The sequence below is a fragment of the Diorhabda carinulata genome, chromosome 7 (genome assembly GCF_026250575.1).
Source record: "Diorhabda carinulata isolate Delta chromosome 7, icDioCari1.1, whole genome shotgun sequence".
Taxonomy (NCBI): domain Eukaryota; kingdom Metazoa; phylum Arthropoda; class Insecta; order Coleoptera; family Chrysomelidae; genus Diorhabda; species Diorhabda carinulata.
The window spans coordinates 17,771,841-17,790,457 of NC_079466.1; the positions used below are offsets into that span (position 1 = coordinate 17,771,841).

Here is an 18,617-nt window from a genome sequence, read left to right on the forward strand (position 1 = left end):
GGCTATCCAAATATCAAAAGGTAGTGACTGTAGAATTATGCACGAGTAAACTACCCGAGCGTTGGGTGTCGCGTTTGCTCACTTCGAATGAATATTGTCAAGGCCTTATTCACGCGATTTAAGCAAAATGAGTCGGGTTTTTTGCGTCGATTCATAAATGAAGATGAAACAAAAAAAAACAGTCAAGATATTTCATTGTTAATAATAAACTTGTCTTGAAGAAAGAAGACGGTTTGATAAGTCGGAATAATGATAGCGACCGTCCGTTGAGATTGTGTTCATCTACTAATTTAAAAAGGTAAAACAGTTGTTTTAAAAAAATATACTGAAAATATAAAATGGAGAAAATATGGAGTATTAATTTCTTTTCGACTTAAATTTGATGGAATGTATATTGTTTCAATAAAAAATTTCGCAAAAATTATGTAAGGACCAAGGGAGACTTTGTATGCAACTTTTTTTTAAATTGAATAATATTCATTGTTGTAAATATATAAATATTTATTCTAGGCGAGATCCACCTAATACGTACATTATAAAAGAAACCACCAACACTACTACCAATCATTCAAATGGGCCTTATCAAAATGGACGTCCACCAAATGAACCTCAAAATAAAACTATTATCTATAGACACGAAACGCATTCAACCAACAACAATTACGGTCCTAATAATCCCAAACCGTTCGAAGTAGAAACGTTTGACCCAAAAAATCCTCCATATGACATAAAGAAACATCCTAATGAACCTATCAATATTCATTATTCATACAAATCTACTAGTAAAACGCAAAATAATTACAAAGGAGGATATCCACCTAACGAGGAGACGGAAACTTTGTTGCCCAAAAAGTTTCCAACTGACGATAGAACTGATGGACCTCCTAAAAAATTAGATGAGCTCATGGCTACAATAGGAAACGAGGTAAGTTGACAGCTATTAAAACCATGATTGTATTCTGAAATGTACATAAGTTTCGTCGTTGTTGTTCCCATGATTGGAATATATTTGAAGTAGAATATAAATAATCACGCAGGTGTTACATCATTTTTCATATATTTGATATATCTAGAGATTCCAATGATTATGTTCCTTATTGGTTGTTAAAATGCCAGAATTCTTAAAATTTATAAGATTAGTCTACATGACACTTTCTTCACCAGTTTAATAAAGCGTCAGTTCATAATATCATTACCACTGGCTAGGGGAGATATTTCGGAATATAAGCTCATTTAGTAGGCGTTATTAGCTTAGATAGGTGCGTATGCAAACTTTCTATTGAGGTTATTAAAATTGTAATACACATAATTTTATAAAAAATTCAATAGTACGTATAATAATAAGGAATTGTTATTAAAATTTAAAAAAATGGACCAAGAGTAATCTATAGCTTCTTGTGGCAAATCGTCGCAAGATTCCTGTATCCGTATAAGTTACCAGGTTTTAGAAATTAATTAGACCCTTATTCATTGTATCACGTACTTATTGGGCAACAAATCAAGTGACCAGGCAGGGCAATGTTAGCGTCTTAAGAAAAATGTCATGAAGCCCTTGTTATATACGACGTAACATTTTCATATTTGAAAATGGGATTCACTAACCCTTGAATATACCTCTCATTCAATAATTTATGATCGATCGAGATGTTGAATATCTGTCTCTTGTGTAGCCCATAGCCTCGAGCAACGTTCCTCGCGATCAGTAGCCATTCTGCAAACAAGGGCAAAATTCCTGAATCGCTTCATCCGATCATTTGAGCTAATAATTCAATCAATAAAAATCGTCTGATAAAAAAAGTTGTAGTACTCTTGCTACTACTCTAACTCTGACCTCGCTATTCCAGATCTCCATTTTGTTTGAATTTAATCCCACTCCGTGTTAATTTACTTGTACTGTTTATCTTCTTTTATTTTCTCGAAATTTTATATCTGGTCAAGTTTTCATTCAATTTTTTTCAACGTTTTTGGTGTCTACTGTAAAATTCGGTGCATGGAATAACGAGGTTTGCGACAAAGTCGACGATATATTAGAGCAGGGCTAGATAAGTTAACCTTCATACCCTTGCAACTTTTGTCTATCTTTTTTCTATATGGTTCACTTATGAAATAGTCTGTATTAGTCTCTAGGGTGCCTATATTCGAAGATCCCCCGATATTATTTTAGAAGGAATCGAATATTCTGCGGCTACATGTAAGGCAAAGTGCAAAATTTGCCAGTCGAATTTCAAGTTATAAACCTAAATTTCAGTTCATAATCAATACCCGCGTTCATTGTGTTTTCTAAACTTAAACGTATTAAAATAAAATTAAATAAGTTTTCAAGGAATTTGTCACACTCGCATCAAAATTGACAGATAATTAAAGTTTTGTCTAATTTTAGGTTAATATTTTCTAAATTTTTCTAGCCTCCAACCAGTCCTTTGAATGCAGGTTTTATTCAACATGAACATGAAATAGCTCAACAAAAAAAGGTGGAAAACTTAAAGCAAAGATCATCAGAATTAGAGGATTCACAAAAAAAAGAACCTCCACCAAAATCCAAAAATATTGCTGGACCTCCAGTTTATTATCCACCAGGAGAAATGTTTGTAAAAAATGAAGAAGGTGGAGAAGCATGGAGAAGTCAGGTAAATATTTCCTTTGCTTGAAAATATATAGTGTGGAAAGTCAAATGGAACAAATTCATTATTTTGGTTACTGTGCATAATGCATAAAAAAAGTCAAAATCACATCAAATTTGTGATTGTCTGGGCTTGTGATATTTTGTTTGATTAGTCTATTAACTTTTCAGTCACGTTACCATTTCAAGCTTGCAAAAATAACGTGGTGAGCATTTTTAATATCTGCTTCGTTTACATCCTTTTTTTTTGCTTTTTACATTATAAACATTCAAATAGATTTTAAGTTTAATATTTTGAGTGTAATATGAATGAAGGATTATTTTTTATGTTATTTTTCCAATAAAATTGAAAACAGTAACGTTTCTAAATAGGCAATGAATAAACAAATGATATATGACAAACCCATATATTCCTTAAAGCCCTTATATACTTTCTGCTCATTTTTTGATAGATTCATAGAAATTATCAATCTTGAATCCAATTCAAGGAAACGTTTCATACAATTATTTTTGTTTTATAGAAACATTTATTGCACAATATGGATGTGGAACCTTGGACATAATATTAATGAAAACTTGCCTATTTAGCTCTGTGAGAGTCTCATGTTATAATAAATCATATGAAATTGTTCTTACTATTTCCAAGATAACTACTTGAATCCGAAAAAGAATCTTAAATACTAAGTTCAACTAAATTTTTCCTTACATTTGTTGATGGCATAATTTTCACTTTAAAATATTGTCATTTTGTATTATTATTTGGCAAAATTGTTGTCATCCTACAGGTGGAGGAGTATATTGAATCATTCGATAAACTATTCTCAATAAGTGAAAAGCATTTATCTATTATGATGTTTTGTATAAATTTTTCCACTTTTTTCGTATATCCTCGTTGTTCTTTTACCATTTCTTGGAGATTAATTTAAAACTTATAATCTCAGTTGTAATTAATAGAAATAAACAAAGACCATTTGACAAACAGCTGTATCTGACAAAAAGAATTTATAATTTTTCTGCACATGAACTCAAAAACTGATTCCAATTTAAAAAAAAAATAATAACTGCATATAAATTAGTTAAATTAAAACATTATGTCTGTTCCTATTGAAATATCCAAAACACATTCTAAATATTGTAACATTACTCACATAAAGAATCATAGATAAACTAGTAAAAGTTAATTTCATACTTAAAACTTTATTACACTACTTACTACACTAATTACAACACTACAAACAATGTAGTAATAAACACGGCACTAAGATATCACTTCCTTACCACCCGGTTTACTTATATTATTTCTCGCGTATATTCAGTATTCAATTAACCCACCCTACTGTGGGCTTTTAGTGTCTAGTAATACATTACTTCTGCCTGGAAACTTCTGTCCATTTACAGTTAAAGTCTTCAGTAATATCTAGAACACATTTCACGGCTTCTCAATAATAGATGTCATGTTTTATAGTTTTCATTATATTCAATTTTGACCTGCGCTGGTAAATGTACCCGTCACAATATAAAACCCTGCCAGTCTGTTAATTAAAAATAGTTTCAGATGAAAATGAACTTTTTATCGATTAATTTCTTAATTTTTTTTCAATAAATAACAATTATTATTTTGTGTATTTATAATTAAATTTTTAGGGAGCGTATGCGAGAGGATCTGGAAAATATCAGTATGAAGCTGAAAGCAAAAGTAAATCCAAGATGAGCAGCGGTGCAACTGTAGTTCCAGTGTGCCTTCCCCTTTGTTGCGGCCTTCCATGTACTCTTTTGTAAAATATATGTTAATATGTTATATTAAGAATTCACAAGTGCCTTAAATATTTTAATATATTATTTATACGACCAAAATTGAAATCGACAATATTTTATTAACTTATTGTGTTCTATATTTGTCAACATTCAAGAACAGTGAATATAGACCAACATCCAGGTAATTTTCTTTGCAATTTTCTACTGACTGATTATGTTGTTGGAATGTGTTAAGATAATAAGTTTTAATAAGGGGAGAGCGAGAGATAACTGCCATCTTACAAAACACATCAAATATTCCTTTAACTGTGCATTGAACAAGAGTAAATTGTTTAAAACTACTTTCTGTACTATGCATGTTTTTTTTCCACTCCAAAATTCAGTTCAATATGGTAGTTGCTAAATACTTACTTAGTTTTGTGATAACTTGAAAATGGTGATTACTGATATTGTGAAATTTATACGATTTAAAAACCATAGCTTGGTAAAACTTTCAAGTAGGCCACATGAATTATAAATAGTATAACAATTAATAATTTTTCTTAATTTTGTTATCAATAATAATAATTAGTCTTAATGTTATTTTATAAAATGAAAAATTTTTTTAGAGACGGAGAACTCTAATTGAAATTTAACAATTTGTTTTTTCAATATTTATGAATTTTTTTTCGAAGACATTTTTTCTCTAATATGATTTCCGGTATGTGGCCCCACTACTGAAGCTAATAGCTATGCAATACCGCAAGTTGTATTTCTACAATCTTGCGTCAAATTTTGGCTTCCAAGTACTAAGTATTGCAAAAACTTAGTTTCTTTGCGTTTTATTTATTTAGAGAAAATGTGGTTCAAATGTTAGGTAAATATAACTAATGAAGTCCCAACCCTATTCCCCAGTGGCTCAAATTCTAAAATTTCTCTTCACCTTTCCCCTGTAAGGATATTCATGAGGTTTCTTGCTATTAACCAAGTATCGAGAAGACCGTCCCAGAAACGGTTCACAAACGATACCTAAGTCTGTTGGAACATATAATATCTATTGCGCAGAATCGTCACCTTACCAAAGATGGTTTTTTGATTGGTTGGAACGAACATCTCAAATTGGTATCTGCAAACCACAAACTTGGTAAAGTTTATAAGCCATTACTAATAAATTGTTACCATGAACCTGAATTTATTGGCGTAACAAGTGTTCAAAGTTGCATGAAAATTCTAAAACTCGTGGAGTAATTTTCAACGTTGAACGCTGGATATAAAAAACTCGAGTAATATAAAAAAATATCACTGTAGGCTTAGATACATGATGTACCAAACTTAATTTTTTCAACTGACTTTACCACTTATAATGAACTTTTGAATAAAGATGAAATAAGTTAGGTGAGCATAAAATTACATCTAGTAAGAGTAGTTTGATTTGACAGAAGATTTTTCGAACATTTTCTAATCAAAAAAATCAGTTTAGTCAAAAATTGCATAATGAACCTATCTTTATACTCTTGCTCTTGTAAATAAATCATATATTAATCATAAAATAAAATAAAAACATGACAAATAAAAACAATAAGCTACAAAAGCTGTGGAAATGATATTTAGCTGAACTATTAGTAATTTTGAACAGTCAAGAGTTGATTTATTCATTTGCCTCTCAAATAATCAGAATCAGAACATTGTTGATATTGATAAATATTTTATTTAATTAGTTCAATTATATTCGTGATTAGTTTCCAGAGGAAAATGTGTAAAGGATAGGTTTTGAGAACTTGTATTAAATGAACTATTGTCGTTTCAATTTACTAAAATATTTGAAGAGATAACTTCCATTTTTAATCTGAAATATAAACAATAATTTCTGATATAGGGGGTGTCAAATAATATGTTTTGCTTTTGATTTATATTAACATGAACACAAAATACTGTAGATATTTGTAACAAAATTCTTGCCAATTAACAAAAAAGTGTCTAATTCACAATTATTATTCGTAATATATAATTTAAAACACTAATTTTTGACATTTTGTACACTCGAACCTCTATCTTGTTGTAATCCTATAAGTTGACAGTCAGCTTCTAACAGAGTCAAATCTTTTTCGAATCCCAAGAATTTTGATGATAATTCTAAATCTTTAATTATCAACCTGACTTTGGCGCCTCTTATGTAACTACTGAAAAAAAAATATTCCAATTAGTTCTTTTAGTGTTCTAAACAACACGAAATGTAATCCCATACAATATAACCGAATACAAATGCCTGACAAATAGAAATATGACATTGAATGATTATTTTTTGGCATTTTTGCAACAGTAATACAGTGTGTTGAGCGAATATAAATGCCTGAAAAATAAAAATATGACCTTTAAAGACAATATTATGTCATTTTTGCAACATAGACCAGAGTCGATAATTTTTGGAACAAAAAAAATAATAGTAGCATGAAACCCATCGGAAAAAGAAGGGAAGGTTTGGGTAATGAAAAGAAATTATGTATTCATACTTTTTTCACACAACCTCAAAATTTATGAAATACCACGTTTTCAGTTTTTTATTTTTACCTTTTACAAGAAACACTTTTTTCACGAAATTGAGTGAAGATTTACCTTTTCATGTCCCAAATATACTGTAATTTATTTGATTTGAAATATCTATTTTTTCACCTTTTTTGACTTACTATCGGAAAAGCACCTTAATTTTCAATCGAAAATTTTATCAAAATATTAGTTTTTTAGAAAGTCGGTAAGATTTTGGTTCGATGAAATCTCGACTTTCTGATGGTGTATAAAAGGGAAAATAGTTAATAGATCTTTTACAAAAATGCTATAAATATTGATACGCTACTGTTCATTATCGTTGTATGTTGAGTGGTTTTAAGTGTTCGAATGGTGTGAGACTCTTGTTCTCGACGTTGTTAGAGTGCCTGTTCTCCGTTTATTAGCACAGATTCAAAACAGTGATGATAGATGAAACCTGCATTTACCATTATACATCTAAATTAAAATAGGTGAGTAAATTTTATTTTGTGAAACACGACATATTACTCAAAAAAGGGAAAAACATTAAGAATGATTACTGCTGTTAATTCCTAGGCCTACTGAAGAAAAAAATCACAAATAAACGATTTCGAATTGCTTGTTCACCCAGTATAGCCTCTAAATTTTGCCTACACTCACTGAACCTGAAACTTAACAACAATCGTCTGAATCAGTTCAAACAAAAACGTTTTTGAACAGCCAAAACATCGAATTAATGAGCCATCCGCGCCGTACAGTCTTTGTTTGGCACCCAATGAATTATTCTTAGTTTCGCATATTAAAAATAAATTGCGAAGTCAACGTTTTGTTCATCTATTTTTCTTAATTAGTAATGTATTAGGTGCTAAAAGATTAAATAATAGATTGTATAATAAGATTATTGAATATTTCCATTCTCAAGCATATTTATTGTGATATTTTGTTTTGAAATAAACTATTGTACTTTATACTTCTCAAGTGAACTAACTTATTGTTATTTAATTATTCTCCAACTTATATCAGAAGTTGTCAGAACAGAAGAAATTAAATTCCCTTGGAATATGTAGTAGCTAGACAAGAATTTCAATAGTCTCAATAGATTTAATTTCATAAATTTTATTCATAATTCTTACCTGGCATTATTTTTTGGTCTAGGACATACGCAATAAAATTTCCATCCAAAGTCTATGTATAGATCGTCATTCACTATATGATATATTTTTCCAATAACCATTTTTCCCTCTGGATCTCCCATCTAAATAAAAAAATAATTAAGAATCGAAGAGTGCTTTATGTATATAGTATTGGAAAATACTTCAAAGAACATAATACGGGAATATCAATGTAATATATAAATGGTGAAATTCAATATAACATAATGGCATAACTACAGTACAAATATGCATCAAATATAACAAAGAAGGAAATCAAATAAAGTACTTTCTATAACGTGTATTGAATTATAACTAATCTTATTATCTTCAAATGTCGATAATTGGTTATTTACCTCATGAAAAGTATTTTCCAAATAATTTTTTACCTCATGCTGTGTTTGTTTTTAAATCGTAATTTCACGAAAGTCCTTTAGAATTGTCCTCTGGAAACAGTTCCTGAATTGTTTGTATATTTAGAAGAGCAGTAAACATTGTTTTCATACATTGTATTAATTTTTAAGGATTATGGTATTTCAGCCTATGTTGGCTCAACATTTGAATTACTTTAATTTCTTATTTCTTGATATGTTTATGTTCCTAAATGTTCTTGATTTTAGGTCTTACAAAATAAATTTTTTTCTAATAATTTTCAAAAAATATATAAATAGAGCTATAAATTTTACTTAAATTATTTATTTTATCATTTTTACCTTTTTCTTTCTTATGAATGTGAACCATTTCTAAAAATTCTCTTTTCCCTGTATAAAATTCCGTTTCAAAACTTTTTGAATCTTTATAATTAATCTATGTTTTTTTTATATTTCATAGTTGGTTAATGCAGTTTAATTTTTTTTATCATATTGATGACCTCTTAGTCTATTTTCTAAATACTGAGATGTCCGCTCTATCTAGACAGGCAATCTGAAATCGATTAATCGAAGAATCGATTCCTCGGACCAAATAAATCGATTTTTTAAATCGATATGTTGTACTAAATCAATTCAGTGAATCGATATTTCACCCTTGAAAATTGACAATCGATTTTTTCTGTTTAGATGAAAACTATAAAATTATTTACAATTAGCTGGATGTAGTCGTAATATTTCAGTGTTGTCGGTTAAACAGTTAATTACCCTAAAATTGGCGAGATCGCTGTGTGCTTATTTTCCGTCGCTTGAAAAAAAAAGCAACTCTCTACATGTAATACACTAGCACTGGAAAGGGCTTAAACGAAGAATGTAATTATCATCCCAGGCAGATATCCCCCTAAATTTTGATCTTACACTTTAATGGCAAAAACAAAAAACTCTATTCAATACCATGTTCACTCAATAGCCTTGATATTTGGAGTATCGTGGGATCAACTGTTCCTTGTGAGCGCTTTTTCTCCATTGCCAGCAACGTCTCAAGTGATGAGCAGAACACTCAAATTCCAGTAGACTTGTTATTTTCAAATTCACTGAATCAAAAAATCACAGATTTTAATGATTAGAGATCCCAGAGATGGTTTATCATGGTATCTTTCTTGTTTTTCATAGAATAGATTCATATTTATATTGTAAATACAAACTTGGAAAAAAATCAATTTTTTACAAATCCATCTTCTAGACCTCTAGTATAGCAATACTTTGAAAATCATGTTTTCGCCAGGAGCACAGTCGAAACAGTCCTTAAAAGCTACCTCTATGGCAAATTGGTTTTGAGCAGAGAATGCAGCAATATGCTGTCTTTCTCTTCTTCACAAATGGGCAATAACAGTATATCTTCCTCTTTGTATTTTATTATCGGGAATTTCACTTGGCCAGGATTCTTGTTGAGCTGCTCCTGTACCAGTTCTTTCAAGAACGTGAACCTTGTTATCAGTGGCAAGTCTTTTTATGAAAGGAACAAGATGAATGCATTGAAAGTGCGAACAACTAGAAGCCTATAGAACAGAGTTAGAGTCTAGTTCTCCTGTTTGATCTTGATCTTCATTTCTATGAGGTCTACACCATAATTGGTTTTGTTCTAAGAACAATGACCCCAGGTTTCTTTTCTACCAGGTCAATTTCTCTTCCTTTGTTCAAGCTCGAGATTAGAACAACAGACCTATTATTCTTTAGTACAAATGGAACTAAAGTTATGTTGTTATTGAAGGCAAAGTAAGATGATCCCATTGGTCATTCAGGACTAGCTAATAATTCCTTGGGAATGCCAAGCTTAGCCTCAAAAAGAAACGAACATTTCATCTAAGGTTAAGTAGGTACTGTTTGATTGTTTGTGGTGTGCTCTTGTGATCAGAGTCCAAATCTCAAACATGCTGTCAAAACTTCATAGCATTTATAACACATTGTGCATGTAAAATAGGTATTATTAGTTACATCTTTTAAGACAGTGAAGTCATATCCTTATGGTTAGTTTTCAAGATACTTGCAAGTAGTTGTAAGCCAAGGTAGGCATTTATTTCTACCCTATCTGTATCACAGTCATTTGATTTACTTGTCCAAGACCCCAAAGTAGTTCTAATATTGCAAGTTTTGATTAATCAACTATCAAATAGCATCCTCAACACCTCAATTTTTGTAGAATTGTTCTCGAGATGGCCCTTTGATCTCCTATTTTGCTCTGTGCTGCAGTTGGCACATTTCTTGAGCCCGGGTTAGTGGTCCACAGTAGACAATTGTACACTTCTTCAAGTGAACTTTCATTTTCTGACATTTCATCATAAATCATCCTATTGATTCTTGTATCATAGTCTGGATCTTGGCTCACCCTACTTAAGCTTGAATGTTTATCCATGCTTGACGGTTTGCTATTGTCTATAGTAAACTGGAAACATAAAAGTAAAAGTTATAAAACATACTTAGGGAAATCAGCGTCTCCATGGAGGAGGATATTATCACTGCAAAAGGATCATTTTCCCAGCAGTTTTAAATATTGGTGTTTCACTTAAAGTGTTAAAAGAGTTTTGGAGGAAACAAACCTACAAATAAGCATTCTGGCAGTACTTTATTGATCACTTCATAAGTTCTCAAGGAACTTTAATACCATTAGATCGGAAAAGTATTTGCATCTAAGGAAAAATATATTACACCTCCTCACTGGCTTTCTTTCAGAGCACTGCCAACTCAGAAAAAACCTGATAGTATTAAGTCGACCACAGAAAGATTCAATTCCAGTTTACTTACTTCTGGAATTTCACTATTACATTTCTCAAATTCTGAATGTGCCTTTTATATTATAATATGACTAAATGATAACTTACGTCCATCAACCTGGAGTTTCTTAGTAATGATGCAAAAGTTTGCGATGTGTTGCTTTTTATATCACCTTCTAAATTCTCAAATTTTGTAAAAGCTTGTGCATATCCTGACTTTTTTGTATGGTCCTCTTTGGTTGCATCCGATGAGCATAACTTATTGTGTGAAGATAATAGGACTTGAGGTCGTGATTTATATAGCCATTCAATTTTGCTAACATTCCTAGCAAACATTATTACAGTTATTAATTGGAGACTAAATATAAACAGAAATAAAACTTAACCTCAAATTTTCATCTTCTGTTTTTTACTAATATATAGGTTACAATTGATTTTATGTTTTCCATTTTGCACGTATACTTTTTAAATAGTTTTCACCATAGATGAATCACATCCTATTTTCCATATATTATGTAATACTTAGTATTACATATTTGCTATTTTCACTTATACAAAATATAGTGATTTAGGGTGATTGACATTAGTTACGTTGGTTGTTGTAAAATATATTTTAAGATCTGTCCCATTCATTTTATGACATCTTATTTGACTTTTTACTATTAAATTTGTGTGTTAAATAAAGTTACAAAAATTAAATTTGTGCTCATTATGCGAGTATTTGAAGAAACATGTAATTTTGTAATCATCATAAGACATCTCATGTGATAGTAGTATAATGCATAGATAACCTCTATAACATAGGTTGTTAAAGAAGAAGATATTGTTCTTTTATCACATTTATAGTTATTGAGAAGACAAGTACAAAAATAGAAATTATTTTTTAATACCTATCGGTCAAAATGTCTTCATCTTCCAGTAAAGTTTCTTTTTGCGATTCGTTCGGAGTAAAGCCATTAAATGGTAAAAATTTGGTTTCGTATTATATACCATTGCAGGGGGTAATTAGTTATACAGCACTATCCATAAATGTTATGAACCCGTCATTAGTGTTAAGGTAATACTATTGTAACGCACTTATTGGTTATTGTTAATAGTTATATTTTTCAGAATATTTTCTAAAAGAGATGTAACAAATATTCTACTTGGACAAACCCTTCTTGGTTCTGCAATGTTCTTGTACAGCAGACCTCATCTAAAAGCTCTTCCAACTAAAGATAAAATATTGTACAGGTAATTATACAAAGTTTTGAAAATCTTAAGTTTACCTGCAAGGTTAGAAAATCGACAAATCAATTTATCAGAATTTTAAAAGTGGTATGCTACAATAAATCTGATTTTGTAAGAGTTTATTTTTGAATGATACTTCAATGGAAAACGAAATGTTTTATAGTTGTAATTCAAATTAATTTATATAGGGCAAACATTTCCATTAACAATTGATTCTTGCTAATTATAAATTAGTCCAGTTAGAAAAATTATTTTCAATCCAGATATTTTAGCAGGCTTAAGTGTGATACTCTATATTCATTTAAGATTATAAAGCTTGGTGTATACATATAACTTTCTATCGACTTGACTATTGAGTCAAAATTAATGGGTGTCAATGATTTCACCTCTATTAAACTATTTAGTTGTGTAGGGACAATTAATTGTCAATGAGGTGACATGTAAAAACATATCGAACCTTAGGATTGACCTCCATATTGTGGTTTTTTGTATTTATTTTTAATAATGTAATATTTTACATTTTTAGTTTCTAAAAATAAAGTATTTTTCAACTCTGGAACAAGGTACATATAATTTGTTGTGCTAAATACAGGAATTTTTTAAATTGAAATCAGCAGCACTTAGCAATTTGCTTTAAGATGACATATGATTGTTTTTTAAATTAAAGGGGTTCCATTGAATTTGATGGTTTATGTTGTTTAGATATAAAACAAACAACTTTCGGCATTACTTTTTCAATTAATTACTTAATAAAAGTTCAGCGAATAAGTTGAAATTCGACGTAATGTGTGGACATTTGTATAATATATAATTTTAGTGGTGTAAAACCATCTTCACATTATTGCTTTCCTAATAAAACCTGCCTAGGGCATATTGATTGGACGGTTTCTGTGTAATAGACATAGGTAGAAGCTAGTTTCGTATTTTATATATGTAGACATTTACATACCATATTTTCTCTACGAATAAGTGATCCTAGGTATTTAGATTACTTTATACTAACTAAAAGTATTGATATATTTCCAGTTAATATAAGTGTCATGTATTCAAAATAAATCCTATTCTATTAAAGACTCATGAGTGATTAATTGTTAAATCTCTATTATAATGCTGGAATTAAAAATTTTCTTTACTTGAGAGAAAATATCATTTGGATTTTCCTGGAAAGTTTATATTATCTCATGCAGGAGATAACTTCCATGAAGCAACATAGTATTAGCATATTCTAAAGTTTTGATGAAGTTTGCTCATTAATAAATTTGTTATTTCAATGTCAACTTGCTTAATATTTTTCTCATATAAGGTGAAAGCACTAGTGACACTTTGGTGAGGAGGTTTCATTAAAAAAAAAAGAATATTTTCAATGCAGGGCTATTAGGTAGATAGTACTAAGTAAACTGATATAATTAGAAGTTCTGAAGATTTTTATTTCTTTGGATATCTTTTCAATGAAAAGTGCAAATGTTGCTATACTAGACATGGCATGACCAAAATCAGACATCACCAAATGTACACAATTTTTGTATTATATAACAAGTGGGGTTTGCTTCTTCCACCATTATATATAGGAGGGAAACTCACTAAGTCGGGGTAGTGGTAAACATAGATGAACCACATCTTATAGATAGCCAACTCAAGTTTTCTTTTTAGCGCCATCTCTTGGTTCATGAGCACTACTAAACGTACATGAAACAACAGTTTCCTTTCTGCTTTTGGCTGCATACTTTAATTTAAAATCTTTCGTCCAGTTATTTGTCGAAATAGTTCAATGGAGTTGTATCAACCAAAATGATCTCTCTCGTAGGAGCATCTGACACTGCCGAAACAGCGTGTATCTTGGATGAATGATGATTTGATAAATGTTTATTTTAAAACCATTTTTCTCCAAGAGTAGGTTATGGAGGCGTTTTGCTAATAGTGTGGATTGGCTTAGCTCTTTCGCACTTGGTTATAATAATCCTAATACTAGAATAAATTAGACAATTTTAGAGTAACAAAATACAGTTTCATATAAATTAATCCAATTGTATTCGAAAAACAAATTTGTTAATTAGTAAACATAATATGTTACTGATCATTGTAGTTGTAATGGATTAGTTATTTTAAGAGAAGTTCTCAGATTCTTCTCAAATACCAAACAAGAAAACAAAATATTCTTATCTATTTCCTCCTTTTCACATTTTTTTGTTGCGACCAACCAATTTTTAACACTTTTTTGTTACAAAACTAATAAAACTTTTTAATGTGTATTTTTATATTCACAGACCTAATAACACAATTTCGTTGATAAAATGCATTTAAAAGCGATCCAACATTATTGTGAACAAGTACTGAGTGCAAAAAGGAGAGGATTATCTTTGTCGGCTTAGAGTTGCAAAATATTTCAATAATAGTAACAAAGAAAATGGCTCTCCACTGGTAATAAACAAATTTATTTTCCTGGCATACGACATAACCATACTTACCTATGAAATGTTAAATCTGTAAATAAATGATCCACTTTTCCACCAACCACACAACTACGAGGCATAATTGTTTGATTATTTAAATTTTTAATCAAGAAAAATCACAAATATGTACCAAAATAGTCAAATAATTGAAAAAATAATTATATATACCATTTCTGGAAGGTAACGCCGCAAGAAATGAATTCATTTATTATCTTACCACAATCAAGTGTAAAATTGTATGTATGGATTTGAGGTCTCTTATACTACTGCTAGACCTAGCGTCTTCAAGTGTTTATTGAGGCAACAGTGCCCCGATAGAACTATTGTTAATATTCATAGATTGCTCTTACTTAGGTTGATACATTCTGCAGATTTACTCTGGTTATAGTTTCCCAGAAGAGTCTTCGCCTGTCTCAGCCCTTGTAGGTTGTCCCAATAATTTGTTTTGCTCCTATCTACATTCTTTTCCAGTGCTTTTTCCATTGCTCTGTAGCTGATACCACGGAAGGATTCAGGTCCCATGAAGGGCTTGTCTTCCCCTGCTTTAGCGAGCTTATCAGCTATTTCATTTCCCTTCGCTCCGGTGTGTCCCGGAATCCATTGTAGGGTAATTTTATTTTTCTTTCCTAGCTTGTTTGATTTTTCTAGGCAATCCCAAACGAGTTTGGATTTTATGATATTGGAACTTAGAGTTCTGGCTGCTTGACTATGGGACAGAATGATGATATCCTGTTTGCGACGGTTCCTTTCTAGATTGAACCGAACACATTTTTCAATTGCATAAATTTCTGTTTGACAAATGCTTGGTGCGCTGTCCAGACTTTCAGAGTGTTTGGTTCTGGGCCCGTACACTTCTATTCCAGTACCATCAACCGTTTTTGATCCATCCGTATACCATTTAATGGCATTTCTGTTCATTTCTAGTATGGCGCTTTGGTCCCACTTGCTTTTACAGTTTATTATTGAGTTGAAGTTTTCCTCAAAGGTAAACTTTTTCGATGTAACGTCCTGAGGCATGTCCCAGGGTTGATCATTATTTAGGAACGGGTTTTCTTTGAAGAATCCGTCTCTGAACATTCTAAGTGATGTTTTCTCTGCCACGAGATTTAGAATCACTTCTAGTGTAGTTGTTGGACTAGATGTCATGGCCCCGGTTGCACATAAGTAAGTCAGTCTTTGTACCTTTGAGAGGTTGTTTCTCGTGGTATTCAGACTAGTTCTAGTTCTCCAAACCACTGCTCCATATGTTATGATTGGTCTTACAATTGCCCTGTACATCCACCGTAGGATCTTTGGGTCACAACCCCAATTCCTTCCTGCATTGTTTCTGGACACCATCAGGACTTTTGTGGCTTTGTTGATTATCTCTTTTTCATGTTTGTTCCAGAGAAGTTTATTGTCTAGTATGAGTCCCAGATATTTCCCCTCTGTTTTCCACTCGATTACTTGCCTTTCTAGCTTGATGTGCTTGAGGTTGAATTTTTTCTTCCTAGTAAAGGAAATTAGATATCTTATTCGGATTGACATTTAGCCCTACAGTAGTTGTGCCATCCATCTAGAGGTTGTCCTATCTACTCCTCTCGCATCTAATGCTTTTTTAACAGGGTCGTGCGGAGTGTTGTCAAAGACTCCTTTAATGTCTAAGAAGGCACATATTACGTTTTTTTTGTTCGTCAGATAGTTCAGAATTCCTGTTGTCAATTGTACCAAAGCAGTCTCCGTAGATTTGCCTGTTTGGTATGCAAGTTGATAGGGACGGAGAGGTTTCCACTTCAGAATCTTTGTGCTAATATAATTGTCGACAGCTTTTTCCATTGTTCTGAATAATTGTCATGTTTCTTTTTACCTTAGTATAGAAAGAAATCTGATTCAAATAATTCATTAAATAAAATCATTATTTTATAATTTTTGTATTAAAGAATTTGGTGTAAAAATAAATTAAAACACTATTTGCCATTAGTTAATTGCAGTTTGCTCCTGGTTTATTTTATCTTTTCTCAGTAAACTTATACTATTTGTAAATTAGGCTACAGTGTGGCTACAGTTCTTTTTGGCAAATAAGTGAAAAATTCAATGTTGGCTCACTCTAGAAATTTATACAATTTGTTCTTTTGTGTTATTAGGTCTGTAGTTATATTGAACTAATATAAATCCATTTTATTTTCAGTTCTTTTGGTGCTGTTACATTCTCCTTGGGCTCAGTGTTGTTTTGGGCAATTCTAAGAAGTGTTGTACCCCAGAATGTAGCTTTAGGAACTCTTTGTGGTATTGGATCTGGTTTTGCAATGATAACAATTGCGAGAAGTTACACAGAACATGTTGACTCGTTGGTAGATAAAGCAGTATAATAGTTTTTCTTGACTAGTTATATTTATTTAAAGTATGTGAAATAGATTGGATTCAATAAACGTTTTTAATACTTAGAAAATCACCTTTTCCTAGTTTAATTTGTAATTTGATCCTCTACGAAGCTTATTGTATAAGTGTTACAAATTGGAACAGAACAGAACTCAAAAGCTAACAACATATTGGAAACAGGTATTATTGTTTCTGCTTACAACAGAGTTGGAAAAAAACATTTTTTTGTGAAAAACGAAAAATATGTTTTTTTTTGTTGAAAACTTTTTTTTGTGTTTCAAACAGTTTGAAATTATTTTCAAAAAAAAAAAACGTTTTTGGAACACGTTTAAATCGGTCAACCAAGAAAATTAATATTATAAATTATTTTTTACCAAATTGCTGCCCATCAATATTACGAGTTTTACACCCATTTCTAGTCCCTAACACTAAACATCACATCTCTATTCTATTATATGCAGTCAGTTGCATCTGACGCCTGACAAACTTGGATTCCCTATCTACTAGGACGGTGATTCGCCGCCTGCAGTTATATAATAACTATACTGCGTTCGCGTTGTGCTGTGAATTAGAGTTAATTTAAAGTTTGTTCCAACCTGCTAGTTTGGACAGTTCTTGGGACGGTTATTGGAAGCGTTTATAGATATTTTCTGCGCAAACTCCGGCTTTGCACGGTTCTTGTAACACTACTTGTTATCAACCAAGTATCGAAAAGACCGTCCCTGAAACGGTTCACAAACGATCCCTAATTCGGTTCGAACACAAATAACCGGTTGGAACACGTAATCTCTATTGCGCACAATCGTCACCGTACCAAGGACGGTTTTTTGATGGGTTGGAACGAACCTTTATTTTCATACAAAACCGGAAATTTTATAATTTCACGGGAGAAGGAAATATCCGATTTTGAAATTTCTTAAGTATGCTGAGACTAAAGCTCGTTCATCAAAAGTAGGAAAAAGAGCAATATGCATCAAGTGCAGTAAAGATATAATGCCATTAGCTGCTAGCGAAAGCATATAAAGGACTGTAATCAAAGAATTAACATTGAAAACAGGAAAATTACTGAAAGTGAAAACATGATATTGATAGTAAAACTTTTACGAATTCGACATTTTCTATTTCCTCGACGTTAGTAAGTAAATAATTTTTAAAAGTAAGTACTACATAAGTTTTTTAAAATTTGATTTGGAGGACTTGGTGGTTAAGAAAAACATTCAATATAACATAAAAAAGACACTCTTGTTTGATTTACGTAAAACTAATATTGACTATAATTTCAATATCAATCTTCAAATTGATATTTCAAAGGACAAAGGAGACACTGTACTTTATTATACTAATCAATGCCCTGTATAGTGGAAATAATTCTCGTGGGGTAAATGAGGCTTTCCAATGTACAAACTATGACT

General features: G+C 31.1%; 3 protein-coding genes across 6 annotated transcripts in view; 2 read left to right on the forward strand and 1 right to left on the reverse strand.

Annotated features, from left to right (window-relative positions):
- Positions 1 to 6,375, forward strand: part of LOC130896593 (sporozoite surface protein 2) — a 54,839-nt gene extending 48,464 nt beyond the window's left edge. For all 4 annotated transcript variants that reach the window (XM_057804784.1, XM_057804783.1, XM_057804785.1 and 1 more), the window contains exons 9-11: positions 511 to 925; positions 2,406 to 2,627; positions 4,265 to 6,375. In XM_057804784.1, coding sequence (XP_057660767.1) covers positions 511 to 925; positions 2,406 to 2,627; positions 4,265 to 4,399 — 772 coding nt within the window. In that variant the 3' untranslated portion in view covers positions 4,400 to 6,375. The remainder of the gene's footprint in view (positions 1 to 510; positions 926 to 2,405; positions 2,628 to 4,264) is intronic.
- Positions 6,249 to 11,574, reverse strand: LOC130896594 (28S ribosomal protein S28, mitochondrial). The gene is made up of 3 exons (XM_057804787.1): positions 11,276 to 11,574; positions 8,011 to 8,132; positions 6,249 to 6,534 (listed from the first exon to the last, which is right to left on the reverse strand). Exons 1-3 carry the CDS (start codon positions 11,501 to 11,503, stop codon positions 6,372 to 6,374), a joined length of 513 nt encoding a protein of 170 aa, XP_057660770.1. The 5' UTR covers positions 11,504 to 11,574; the 3' UTR covers positions 6,249 to 6,371.
- A 342-nt stretch (positions 11,575 to 11,916) lies between these two features.
- LOC130896243 (uncharacterized) lies at positions 11,917 to 17,275 on the forward strand. Its single transcript, XM_057804193.1, has 3 exons — positions 11,917 to 12,224; positions 12,278 to 12,400; positions 17,015 to 17,275. Exons 1-3 carry the CDS (start codon positions 12,070 to 12,072, stop codon positions 17,193 to 17,195), a joined length of 459 nt encoding a protein of 152 aa, XP_057660176.1. The 5' UTR covers positions 11,917 to 12,069; the 3' UTR covers positions 17,196 to 17,275.
- Positions 17,276 to 18,617: the final 1,342 nt, after the last annotated feature.

Bases quoted from the DNA above. Each gene is read 5' to 3' on its own strand.
- LOC130896243 (XM_057804193.1), top strand. From the start codon at position 12,070: ATGTCTTCATCTTCCAGTAAAGTTTCTTTTTGCGATTCGTTCGGAGTA. The intron at 12,225-12,277 runs GTAATACTATTG...TATATTTTTCAG, and splicing joins AACCCGTCATTAGTGTTAAG to AATATTTTCTAAAAGAGATG. The intron at 12,401-17,014 runs GTAATTATACAA...TTTTATTTTCAG, and splicing joins AAAGATAAAATATTGTACAG to TTCTTTTGGTGCTGTTACAT.
- LOC130896594 (XM_057804787.1), bottom strand. From the start codon at position 11,503: ATGTTTGCTAGGAATGTTAGCAAAATTGAATGGCTATATAAATCACGA. The intron at 8,133-11,275 runs GTAAGTTATCAT...TTTTTTATTTAG, and splicing joins GAAACTCCAGGTTGATGGAC to ATGGGAGATCCAGAGGGAAA. The intron at 6,535-8,010 runs GTAAGAATTATG...TTTTTTTTTCAG, and splicing joins AGACCAAAAAATAATGCCAG to TAGTTACATAAGAGGCGCCA.